Source organism: Grammomys surdaster, unplaced genomic scaffold, assembly GCF_004785775.1.
Source record: "Grammomys surdaster isolate TR1022 unplaced genomic scaffold, NIH_TR_1.0 191, whole genome shotgun sequence".
In the NCBI taxonomy this organism is placed as follows: Eukaryota; Metazoa; Chordata; class Mammalia; order Rodentia; family Muridae; genus Grammomys; species Grammomys surdaster.
Window position 1 is genome coordinate 8015921 of NW_021604636.1, and position 13756 is coordinate 8029676.

The 13756-nt window shown below is 40.2% G+C and overlaps 1 protein-coding gene across 16 annotated transcripts in view; it reads right to left on the minus strand.

Moving 5' to 3' along the window:
- Pkp4 (plakophilin 4) overlaps window positions 1–13756 on the minus strand; it is a 206894-nt gene that overhangs the window by 129259 nt on the left and 63879 nt on the right. For 15 of the 16 annotated variants that reach the window (XM_028769332.1, XM_028769318.1, XM_028769324.1 and 12 more), the window contains exon 2: window positions 11467–11603. Coding sequence is in view for 11 of the 16 variants with exons in the window: in XM_028769318.1 (XP_028625151.1) it covers window positions 11467–11598 (132 nt within the window). In the remaining 5 variants the exon portion in view is untranslated. Of the gene's footprint in view, window positions 1–11466; window positions 11604–13756 lie in introns of those variants that run through there. The other variant, XM_028769326.1, reaches the window with a different exon arrangement.

Here is a 13756-nt window from a genome sequence, read left to right on the forward strand (position 1 = left end):
TGACTCATGCCATATTTTCAATGAAATACTGCTGGAAGCATTTAAAAGCTGGAAAATACAATTCTGTTAGTACCAATACCTCCTGCCTCCAAAAGAAAGTTGTGACATCATTTCAAAATATATTATAGTTGTATGAACAGGCTGCTTCATAGAATGGCCGATGCCTGTACAAGCTGAAGCCTGTGGAGTGTGCTCCTAGACAAGATCTAGAGACCACCATTTTATTTTAGAATTAGAAGGGACACATGGATTTTGTTTCCCTATTTTGAAACAGGGTCTCTATAGCCCAAGATGGATTCAGATTTATAGCAATCTTCCTACCTCAGTTTCCCTAGTATTAATTACAGGCAAGAGCAAGCAGAATTAGTAAAAGATTCCCATTTGAATAAATCTCTTTTAATGTTAACCTCATATAAATTGGTGTCTCCAGTAGTGAGGGAAAATAAAGTTGACAAAGTGAAAGACGCTTTTAATGGAACTGAGTATTTCCTACAAAAATGTACAAAAGAGTTCAATCTGCAGAACTGGTTTGCAGTTGATATTCCACAGGTCTTGACCTACCTTGAGGACATCAGAACTACCTAGCATGTGAATAACCCTCTGCTTCTCCATGTCTGAAACGCTTCCTGTTGGCCAGGCCAGCTGGCCTTGTCTCTGGGTCTCCCTGAGTCTGGATGCAGATCTTTCTTAAACTGCCCTGGGCTACAGCATGAATATGCTATTGCCACTACCTTCTACATTTTCACCCCTGTCCCCTTTAGAAGACAGGATCTGATGCAGCCTGGTTGACAGCAAACTCCTATATAAGCGATGGTGACCTAGAACTTCTGATCCTTCTGCCTCCATTTCCTGAGTTCGAGGATTACAGGCACAGACTACCACCTGGCTGATGTACATGCTTGGCTGCCTTCACGGTCATACATTTTCTACTTCTTTGTACTTTCCAAGACAATCAACCACAATTCACCCAACAAGATCCCACATCGCGAGAATTCATATCTCTTGCCTTTTCTGTTAACCTCAGCCTATGATACCTTTCAATTACTATTTTATAAAAGTCTTTTATTCTTCACCAGTCAACTTATTTTGTAGCTTTAGAATGTTATAAAATGAAAACTGCTTTTTGCAATAAATGTAGAAAACATAAAAATAAATCACGTTAAGATGTGTGTTCTTGTATGTCATGAATACATGCATGTGGATGAAGGCTATACACATAAATATGTTATTTCTGTAGCAAAACTGATCATTTTATATTTAAATGTTTCATTTTTAATCCTATTTTTTCTCCTATACAATTAAAAATTCTTTATAATGTACTGCCAATCACATGTATGTAACACAATACAATGTGATACAATTCTACCTGTATTGAACAATCAATTTATCATTAATTTTAGGCATTATACAACTATGCAAAAGCAGAGAAAACCATGTTTAAGGTCTTGACTGCAGATGCAGTGCTCTGCAATGGCCGCGCTGACTTTCATGGGCACCCAGGACCTCGGTATCCTTGACTGCACTGGTACCAGCACGAAGGGCAGATGCAGTGTCTGACTGAACACTATCCCTGTGGTAATTACATTATTCCATGTGCATCTTTCTTTCTCATGGAGGCCCACCTCTCTATTAATTCCTTTTCCATGACTTCCTCCATGTTTATCCAATGCTTTCAGTTCTCCAGCTTTCCAGGACAGGTCCTCAGATACTCCACTGCTGTCGGGCCATTGTCCCACCTCATCCATCCTCTGTCTCACTGAAATCCACCGCAGCTGATTCTTGTTCTGCACCTGTGGGGTATGCCTGAATAGTAATCTCAGGTTCCCTACTTACTAACACTTTAGGTTTTCCTGAACATCACTTTCCTCTTGTCTAAATGGTGGTTGTAATAATAGTTATCTGTATAATTAGGTGTTTTTAGTAACAAGCAACAGAAAACACCCTGGCTAATTTAAGGATAAATATAAAAAGATATTGGATGGCTCAGGGCTATGTGATTACCAACCAAACTTAGTACCATGGGCAATGCATAGAATAAAGACATTCAGCGGCTCTGAAGACAGGCAGGGTTTTACTATAGCAACTCAAAAACACAGAAAAAGAACAGGGCAAGATGGGTGTGGTGCTGCGCACCTTTAATCCCAGCATTCAGATGGCAGAGGCAGGCAGATCTCTGAAATTCAAAGCCAGCCTGGTCTACACAGTGAGTTCCAGGACAGCCAGGGCTTCAGTGCTCTTGCACACAGCACTCTCACTGGATCCTGACTCCAGAGGCCACTTAGTCTGATGGCATACTGCTGTTAAAATTACTTTCTAATTTTTTTCATTTGTCACTGGCAGTAGTAACAGTACTTCTAATAACAGCAGTGGTGGCAGAAGAGAGAGGACAACCAGCTATCTATTCGGAAAGCAGGATGCCCGCATAACAGAGCACGACTCTGCTCGCACACAGCAGAGCAGGCCTGGATGGGGCACTGCTTTGTCCTCATCTAGCTCTAGCTGTGACCCCGCAGTAACAGCCAAGCCTCCAACTCTTCTCACACACAGTCAGTGCATTTGTGGGGTCCCCTGGCCTTTGCTCCCCTCACCCGACAACCTTTTATAGGCTTTTAAGGGCCAATTAAAAGGTTTATCAAGTATTAAGGATTTATGTTCATAAGAAGCAGCATTTAAAATGAAAAGTATATCGTCTCACATCACAGAATACATTGTAGGCATAAGGTGTGCTGGCCCAGTCTGCACTGCAGTTGGGTGAGCTCTATGTGAGATGCTCATATGCTTTCCCAGACCTCAAGATGTCTGCTCAGTCAGCATACAATGGAAGCAACGTCAGTGACAAAACACTTCTCCACAATAATTTAATAAGAATTCACTTCTCCATTATCCTTTGTAAACTTAAATAAATCAAGATCCTGCAGTTAGGAGCTTATGTTATACATTAAAAAACAAACAAACAAAGTCAATTTCTTCTTGTTAAAGAAGAGAAAAAAAAATAGCAACAAGCCTTACAGCAGGAGACATGTGTTGTCACAGTCCAGAATGAAAACTGAAGTAGAAATAAATAAAAAAAAAAAAAAAAAAAAAGAAATTTGCACCGAAAAAAAAAAAAAAAGAAAACTGAAGTAGATTAAAACAAAGAATTTTTATTTAAAAAAAAAGGCAATTTATGGCAATACTTGAAGATAAAAACTCTTTGCTCATGTCAGCCACATGAAGGAAAGAGATCCAGTGGACGACAATTCAGTGGCACCAAGCAATCACAGAGAGCTAGAGCTTTGGACAGAGGCCAGGGGCCCTGGTCAGGAAGGAATTGTCTTTAGGGAAATCAACAGACGAGGATGCTGTCCTAGGAGGTGATATCCTATGGCAAACACTTTGCTGATGTAAAACCCAATGAAAGAGACCATGCCTTAAACTGGTTAATAGGAGTAGAAGGGAAGAAAAGTGTGTTGTGAGGTGGAGGGTGGGGGGAGAATATAATTGGAATATATTGAAGGGGATGGTTCTGATGTTAAGACCCTGTCCCTCAATTGATTCTTGATTTGTCAGTAAAAAAAAAGACCGGGGCCAACTGCTGGGCGGAAGGTACAGGCTGGACTTCTAGGTCCCAGGAGGAAAAGCAAGACACAGGAAGGAGAGAGGAATTTTCTTCTGCCATGCTTTGGTGAAAGAAGAATGCACCAACCATGTGAGGTGGGGGGGTGGGCGTGGGGGAGCTGGGGCCTGTGGCAGAGGCCACAGGCAGGTGGCCAAGGATGTTTGGCAGGGGCCAGGTGACTAGCCACTGAAGTTTAGGGCATGTGGAGAGATGGAGATAATAAATTGGCAAGGGCACACTTTTCCAGGCAAGAGACCGTAACACCCAACAATTGTGTCAAAAAGGCAAGTTATAAAAGAACAAACTGAGTGTATGTCTTGTATCTGAGGATTCAAGGGAAGCTGGAAGGGGCTGGTAGCGTGATCACCTCCCAGAGCTAAGGTGGTAGCATAAAACTACATGCAACTATACATTACATAGATGTCTGAAAATATTGTAATGAAACTCATTATTATGTATAATTAATATTCTAATAAAACATTTTAAACTTAGTAGCTTAAACATTGAAATGACTTGAACTATTATATAATTATCCAAGAAAAGTTTATCTCTCCAAAGCTAAATATTTCAATACTAAATATTCTATCCTACTTATAAAAACTGTATGTATATCTGAAGTATAGTTATTGAAGTAGGATTATATAAAAAATAACTGTGTAATATGAATGTCTTCAAGTTTCCGTGAGTCATTTCAACTTGTTTACAAACTGTTTCTGCTTTGTGCAATCCCTAAGTCATGAAGGTTTGATTCATAAATTCAGAGATTCTACAAGTTAAGACAAAGATTTATCTTTTAAGTTGTTTGAAAAGCCTTTGTTTTAAATGGTTTTTCTTAGGCATGCCTGAAACAAAATAATTACAACTAAATTACTTTGCTAAGGTACAAGCAGATCTAATCACTCTGGAAAACAATATATTCATAAAACATACACAAATGAAGTCAGACCATATGGACTCATTTCTGCAAAGTAACAGAAACGGCAATCTAGAAAGTAAGCGTGTAAGTGTTCAGACAGGCACCTCCAGAACACACATCCTTTGCCAAAGCTCTGAGCAGCTTTGGGGCCTACCTCAATGAAAAGTATGTTTCTGAGATATTACCAGAACCAACGGGAAAAACATCAGACCAGAACAAAATTCAGAGCTGAATGATGTTGGCCATCCATCTTACCAGGGCAGCAGTGACCACTTCAAATTTAGTAGCAGAAAGTGTGCCCAGACAGGGGAAATTACCTCATGCATTAATAATTTAGCTCTGAAAAGAAACTGTGAACTGGGTTATCCAACTGAAAAGGAAATTAGAATTTTAAGCATAAAATGTCAGGTTTGGCTATAAATGTTAAGGAAGAAAAAGTATTCTATTACTTTCAAATGTAAAATACTGCTGATAAAAAATTAAAGTTAAAATACCAAAATCAGTAAATATACAAACAACTGACATGCTAAATACGTGTGTGTTAGCATGTCTAAACACAAGAAGAACCAGAGCACACATACAAGAGCAGACCTGTGGGCCACTTAGTTCATGAGCCATTGCTCCTCCAGTGAAGTGTACAATACTCTCCATGACTGTACATTCTTCTGAAAGGAATATATGAAACAGATCACCTTACAGGTCTCCTTCCAATTTCTCTATACCCTTGACAAAGAGCTTTGCTCCTAGTAGGCTTGTGATAAATACTTTTAATTAATTAAAAGCAAAGGCTAGTTAAAAGTGTCCATGCTTTTTTTTTTTTACTTTACATACAGGAAAGCCTATTTTGACACCTATTATGCAGTTTAGTTGTGTGTGTGTGATCCTGCTACATGTGAACAGCCAGATGGAGTTTATATAAACACATCTCTATAGTTAAAGGACACTGCACCCCAAACCCTAGTGTCAACATACTCAAAAGCTGTCTTCAGCTCAAACAGAACAAATACTCAGAAATTCTGAAGTATAACTCAGAGAAGGTAGAACTCAGAATGTCCAGGGTCCAGCTGATTGCTTGCATGCAGGTCACCAGAAAATGGATGTACAAGCTCATGCATGAACAGTGTTCTCATCTGCATCCACAGAACATACAAAACACCAAACTTCTAGTGTTGACATACAACTTCAGACTTATCTCTACAGAGTCCAGTGTGACTGCTCGGAATTCTTGAATATAAGCCCGGTGATGTCACAGGAGCTCTATCATTTAACCTTATTTCTCAACTTATTTCTATAATATTAAGGAGGAAAAACTATGAAATTTAATCTCTCTCACAAAACACATACATACACACACACACAGCCTTCCTTCCCTTGTGCTTTATGATGCAGTTCAGACATGGGAAAATGTAAGTTAAACAATCGTCACAACTGTCAGGATGGTTTAGTTACCAATAGAAGAGATAAGCAGGTTGCTAAGAGGGAAAATAAAAGGCTGGGTGCCGAGGTGACAGTACACTGCTTTTCCATAGCTCCCATAAACTATGCTTGCTTCCAGCTGGAATGAAGATGTTTTCTGCCAGTGGCTGAAGTGTGTCAGGGAGGACCAGTGAGTGTAAATAAACTCAAGCTGCACAAAAGGAGGCTGCAGAGGAGGTGTGGAGCAGTGCATTGTTTCAGGTTCAGAGGAATTAAGTAAATAATTGCACAAGAGTGTGTTGAGTTCTAGGCACTCTGCCATACAGGAGGGGCATGTAATTACCAAAGCTAAGATAGCCATGTTCAAATGAAGGAATATCAATAGGACATGGTTGGGCTCCAAATTCTTTTGTTTTATCTTCAAATTTTAAGGATCCCAGGTTCTCCCTTCACTCTTTGATATTTAACTATCACTTAAATAAATACAGGCATAATGAAGGTCTACTTATAATTTCCAGAAAACTCCAGGAACACATTATTATGAATGATGGAATCTTCCTTGAGAGCTCTCCAAATGAGGAACAGAGTGATTCTCACTCATGGAAAATAACAGAAGCAGCACACGGGGTACCTAATTTAAGAGCACACCAGAACAAGAGCTACACACAACACTCATGTATTAGCAATGTGGTAACACCTACCCTTTGACTCCCATTTTGGGCCATCTGGGTTCATCTCAATCTTAATTCTGGATTTCAAGTTTCTTAATTATCATCAAAAACAATTTAAAGAATGTGGCTTATGAGGAGCCAAAAGAATGAAATCAGAGCCCCCAAGGCAAGTTCACATCACAATCACACACACACACACACACACACACACACACACACACAAGCATGTACACATGCACACATGCACACGCTCATGCACATGTGTGCGCGCACACACACACACATACACACGAGTCTATAGAAAATAAGTAATCTTGCATCCTATATAGAACTGTGAAATTTATTTGTTAATCCTACCCATGATTGGTAATGTCAGTCTTATTTTGAAAAACATTTATAAAACCAAGAGATAGTAGTATCTGTTATAAAAATACAGCATACTCTGCCAATCATTTGGTAATACCCTGCACGTACCCTGTGGCTTACTGTTTCCCTGTACCTTTGAAGAGGGCACGGGGCATAACAAAGTTGCAGAGAGACACAATGAATAGCCAGTGCCATACCAGATTCCTTTGCAGTCAAAAGCATGCTGTGTAATTTCTAAACTGACTCTGTCATTTTGGTCTCTGGTTTTCATCTGATGCAAGTTTCATTGAGGGCACTACATTTTGACATATTTCTTCATCTAATGATTGTATACAGTACAATAAGCTAGCTATTCAGCAGTTTAAAGTTTGTCAGAAATTGACACACTATCAGGATTTAAAAAAAAAAAAAACAACCCTCCTTGTCTCTTAATCTATCTTGGATTCCTGCATCCTTATTGAGAGATAAACAGCAGAAGCTGCCAAAAGATGACCCTGATTGGAGCCAACTGGCGGCTGTGACCCAACTGCCACTTTCTGTAACTTCAGATTTAAGTCCAAGGACCTCACTCCTCTTATTTCTAGGAATTAACCTGCATTTCTCATGGAGCAAATTCCCAAATCAATATCATAACCCATCCTTTTATTATCTGTTCTTAATTGTCTGTTAATTTGGACATGTGGGGAATGAAAGCTGTAACAGCTGTGTCAAAATGACAACAGACATAAAATAAAACTTTATAGTCAACTATGTAGATGGCTTTAGTTCCTAGATTAATATGGGTACAGGAAAATTAAAACTGTCGTAAGAACAAGAATGTACGGCTGGGTAAGAAGCTATTTGAAAGATGTGAGACTTGCTTACCACGTATCTGTGAACAGCAAGCCAGTAACGAGGCTATCCCAACAGTACTGAACTCCGCGTTGGACAATCATTTATTGCAAGACTGATATAGTAGGGGCTGCTGGGAAGAGAAACCTGTAACACATGTATAAAGCACCACTCTTTCCTTAGGGAGCCAATTATGTAAGCCCAAAGCAGCACAGGACGCATGAGGGATCAGGAGAGAGGTGATTTCAGGCTGGCAGAATACATCTTCATAAAGGAGCTAGCCTTTGATCCTCCCCAGAGTGAGGAATTTTCCTATACATTGCTGCTGTGGTTTGAATGGGTATGGCCTACATATACTCGTGTTTGACCCATGGGGAGTGGCACTATTGGGTGATCTGGAGTAGTTACAGCTTTGTTGGAGAAAGTGTTTTATTAAAGGATGGGCTTTGAGGTGTCAGAAGCTCAAGCCACGCCCAATATGGCATTCTCTTTCTGCAGATCCAGAAGTAGGACTCTCAGCTCCTTTTCCACCACCATGACTGCTTCACACCACCCTGCTTCCCGCCACGATGATAATGGACTAAATCTCTGAAAGTGTAAGCCACCCTCAATTAAATGTTTGCCTTTATTAAGAGTTGCTGTGTCATCGTGTCTCTTCACAGCCATAGAAATCCTAAGACCCTTGTTGACATCTACGTGAAAAGCTATCATTTCATAAAAGTAGAATGTGAATTCCAACCTGTGCCAGGGAGCAGCCATGTGGTTTCTGTTACCAGAGGACCCCAGAGGGAAAGGGTCTTTGGTTTCATGACCCCTGGAAGCCAATTGGGGCTGTTGAGACTGCTATAGGCTGTTCGCCAGTTTCCTGCCTGTACAATTCTTCCACTAAGTGCCGACAGTTTCACAGTATCCATGACTGAGGTTGTGATAAATCAACAAGTTAATAAGCTATTTTTACATGACCATACCTCAGAATTTACATATGAAACTCTTTTTACTTGTGAGGCTACCACTGTGAAAATTTGAAAGCTTAAGACCATTTGTTAAGTAAAATACTAGCAGAACACAAATACCACTCAATGATTGGACAGGGTTTTGGTCTGCTAATGTCAACGTCCAAAAGAAGGTTCATGGAATCCTTAAATAATCTAAAACTAAAACTAGCAGCTCCTTGGAGCTCTTTATATGTAGAGGTAGTGGTGGTGGTGGTGGTATCAGTCCTTCCTAGGTGCCAAGTACTGCTGTACACATTTTCTATGTGTGAATACTATCTGTCACTGTCTTTATACCCATTCTATTAGTGAGGACACTGAAGTATAGAAAGGCTTAAAATAAACAAAACAACTACAACAACAAAACTCTCAAGATGACACAGCAAGCAGAGAAACAAAGATAGAAAGTGGAGCCATCTACCCAACTGCACTACAAGTGTCCTTCCTTCTGAGCCCCAGCACAAAGTCCTTACTGAGATGTTGCTGCCATCAAACTGGGTCCAACCGTGGAGAATAGCAGAGATGACTTCATCATCCACAACTAGGACCAGGGCAAGGCAGCAAGGCTAAGTGATTCAATGTCCCATCTAAGAACACTGGTCTTTGATGCCCGACATTATCAGCAGTAATCATTTCACTGGTGTGTAACATGTCTGCTAAGAATGATGCTCTGATGAGTAGTTAAACTCAGAATTAGAAGGTAAGCAGTGTTATTTATTCATGTGTTGCTTTCCTCTGCTCTGTCTCATAGGGCTGACAACAGAAAGTGGCATATTTCATTACAGGATCAAGAAGCTTTTACTCAAGTGCATGCTGTGTAGTTTTGAAAACTCCTATGGAAGTTGCACTGCTATTTAAAAAGCGGGCATGTGTCTTAACTCAGAATACAGAATTCTCTGGAGTGAGTGATTGAAATCCTGAGTGCTGAACACTGACAATTTTGAAAAGAAATTATGTACGGAAACTACAAATGTGTATTAATGAACTCCAACTCCTCAGGACATGAAAAGAAAAGATAGAATTCGTCTTCCAAATAACTAAATTATCTGGATGACATATGATGATCCTTTTAATAAGCAGCATGTACTTTGCTTTGCTGCCTGGAGAAATTAGAATCTTTGCACTATCACGCAAAATATTCATTTGAATATAATGTATCACTAAAAGATGAAGTTCTAACATACTCTTAGGCCATGTATCACTAAAAGATGAAGTTCTAACATACTCTTAGGCCACCCCAGAATTCCTCAGTTGAAAGATCACAGCAGGTTTCCCCAGGGACTTCAGCGGTCAGCTCTCTGGTGTGAAGGTGCAAATGCAGTGTCTCTGCTGCTGTGTTTAGTGCACATGGTTTCCAGTTTCCAGTCAGTTATGGGCATTTAGATCAATTTATCAACGCTTCATCAGAACAGTATAAACACTAAGGTACATCACCTTACTCTCCTTACATCAGATTCTGACAGCTACTGGGGGCTCCAGGCCATTTCTCCTCACTTCCTGGCCTTGGGAGGTACATTCAAGAGTAAACAAAAGCAATGTGACATTCCTTTTCTCCTGTCTTACTTTGTGGCATCGGGGATTGAACCTAGAATATACTGCGTGTACAGCAGACACTGCACCCTGAGCCACAGCTACAGCCCTTCAAACGCTCTTGTACTTTCCAAACTCCCAAATTCAAGAAGGAAAATAATCACACTGTTATTCGAGTAATTTCCTAAACTGGTTTTCTTAAAAACTGAGCTCTAGTATCAGGTAAGGAGTGATCCCATGCAGAGTTCCTGGCTAAGGAAAATGGTGAAGTAATGAGATGTTAATGGTTCCTCCTTCGTTTTCTTCATTAGTTATGTGTGCCACAGATGCTGAGTTTGGAAAACACTATCACATTCAGTTTTTTTTTTTCAGTATAAAAATACCCAGTAATAGTAAATTAAAAAAAAAAAAGAATTAATATATTATTTGAGCAGAATAACCTTCACGGAGGGCACATGAATTCTTTTGGAGACAGGCAGAAAATGATTCCTAGAGGATACATTTACATGTAGCTTATTAAGCCTTTAAATCTTAAAAATTAAATTTGAGAGCTCCAGTTTCTCTAAGCACCACAGATAAGACCTAACTCTGAAGGTCACTGGGAATTAAAGGACAGAGTATTAGTGCTTTAAAGATAAGCATAAACACAAGTGGAAGCAAACAGGCACAGTGTGACAAATTTTACATTAGCTCACAAAATGAATTACTTGGATTGAGACAAACATACAAATACAGCTTTTACCCCCCCACCCCCAAAACCACAGAGACAACCCTAATACCTATGTTAAAATACTCAGAGTATCTAGACAGTACAGGCCAGAGTCCTGTTGGACAGTCAGCATTGTGAAACACGTTGTACACAGCTCTGCGTGCATGCACACACTCGGCAATGTGGGAGACAGACACCGAGCACCATCAAGGTTGTCCTTACTTGCAGACGCACAAGTATCCTGCATGTTCCGATGCTGACTGGCAGCTGGAGCAGCTCTACATGCCAGTCATCCCAATGTACTCAGGGATGTAAACACCTTATAATTAGAAAACGTGAAGGCATCAAGGACGTTAGACAGATTGAAAACACATCCAAAGATTAATTTTTAAAGGCATTGAAGAAATGTCATCGCAAATGTCAATGAAAGGGTGTACCTGCTCCTTCACGGAAGCTAGAATAGTGGTGGCTGTGGTCTCGGGTTCCATGCCTGGGCCAGTGGAGACAGCTTCCTGGTGGGTCTGTGGTTGCCCCTCCTCCACCAGTGAGGCCTGTTCAGGGGCGGGCATTCCTCCTGCAATCAAGCAGGCAAAGGGTTAACACTGCTTCCTGAGCATCTCTGGGGGCTGGTATTTGCTTTTGAGTCCCACTGTAGATGGTTCCTAAGAACTACAGTGGCTGGCTACAGAGTGATCACAAGTCCAATAGCAAATACATACTTGATAATATGCAAAAATCATTGTAGAAAAATAACATTAAAAGGGCTGGAGGAGGGCTCTTTAAATGACACAACTTTCTAGGAAGTATGTACACAAAAGACATCTACAAACATGAATTGACAGAAAAATATTTCATCGATTGGAGAAGCTTAGACAATAGGTTTGAAAAAGAAAATTTGAAACTCAAGAAAAGCTTGAAAGTTAACCAATGAAAGTCTACGGTTTTGAAAACAAGTTCTATGTCTTAACAACTTACAACCAGGACACCCAAGGTGGGGGGCTCTCATGACTTGGTTTTTTTCAAGGAATCTGATCACTCCAATCTACTGCTACAGAACAGGTTCCTAGCAACAGATGTCTCCTAAGACAATTCTACTGTGTTCACAAGAAGACTCTGACAGACATTCTACAAGCTAAGAAAATAGCAAGAAAAGATGCCGTATAAAATGTTACAAATACTTTGGTAATATAGGTGTATATGTCTCCTTGAAAGAAGATTTCATCATATTATAAAACAAGGCTAATGCTTCATACATATAATTAATGTTTAATTAATCCCTGTTGAATAAAAATATACAAATAACACCTTTTTGATGTCTCTCACTTCTTGTCACTGGGCAAATCCCACCAAATAAATCATAGAATGCCCAAAAGGCCATCTCCACTTAAATGTGCTACTGGACTTATACATCATATTTTTGCCAACATTCTTCATGGTTTATTCTAAATACCACTCTGTACTTCGGTTTCTAACAAATTAACTTCTATGGTGTTGAAGTGCATCCTTTGATCTGGGAAATTTTTCCCACTCCTAACTTCCAATACCAGCTGCTCTTTACTGAACAACACTCTAAGCAAAAGCAAAGGTTCGCATGCCTAAGCACGTATCTTCATCCACTCTATCTTGACCTTTAGGACTTCTGGGTCATTGTTGTGGATGTTCGCTCTTAACATGCTCATGGGCACAGGCAGTGGATCTGATGGGTGCAGGAGGCTCTCTTGTACCTGCTCTGGAGGCTCAGCTTGGGTGCATCTGTACATCTTCCCAAGGTGAAACCACACTGAGGAGGCTCTCTTGTGCCTGCTCTGGAGGGTGAGCTCTTGGTTTCCCAGAGTGTAAGCACCTGGTGCACTCTAATCTACAAGACGATCTCCTGAAGGACTGGTAGGAGGGGCTTCATTCTTGGATCAAGTGAGTCTATGATCAAAACCTGGGAGCACTGAGGCAAAGCACCATTCCTCAAGCATCGAGTTCCTCAGTGATAAAAATGGACATGCTAGTATTTATACAACACAATTCAATGGTTTTTATGGACATCTTTATCTTTTATAATGTGTCCATTGAGGTGTTAGACACATTCAAAATACTAGCTGGAGTTCTATTTTTACCAAGTGTTTATCAAAGATAACATCAGCATGTCTATTGATGAAAAAACCCTACACAGAGCCTAACGAAGCAGTCAAGTAGAGAGATAAAAGCATTCTGGTCATTGTGGAGGAGGGGAATCACACACCTTAGAATGAACAGATGGTTGGGAAGAACAAAAATGTTACTATGCAACAGTGAAACAAACAATGCCAAAACCCAAGGAATTTAAATGTCAAGAGTATAATATGAAACAACCAATGTGTCAGAAGGATGAAAAAAAGTCATCGAGCAAAAAGGAGTTTAGAAAAGGGGCAAAGTATTCATTCTGTTATAGGATGCACTGAGTTTAAAGACAGAAACCAAATTAAGTTACTGCATCTCAGGGAGTGCGCTGTGCTTTATTTAATAATGTTTATTTTGGTGAGCACAGCGACCCAGGCTTCCTGAAACATGATGGGCATCTTCAGAGCACAACGATGCTCACTCACATGCTACGGAGGGTGGGAAGGGACTGGAGGTGGAAGGCAGTTATGGCTCATCATCTCACTGATGCAGCAAATTCTGAATCACAGAAGGCAAAGTCTAGCAAGAGGCAAACAATGACACAGCACTGAAGTCAACAGAGGTTCAAAGAGCATG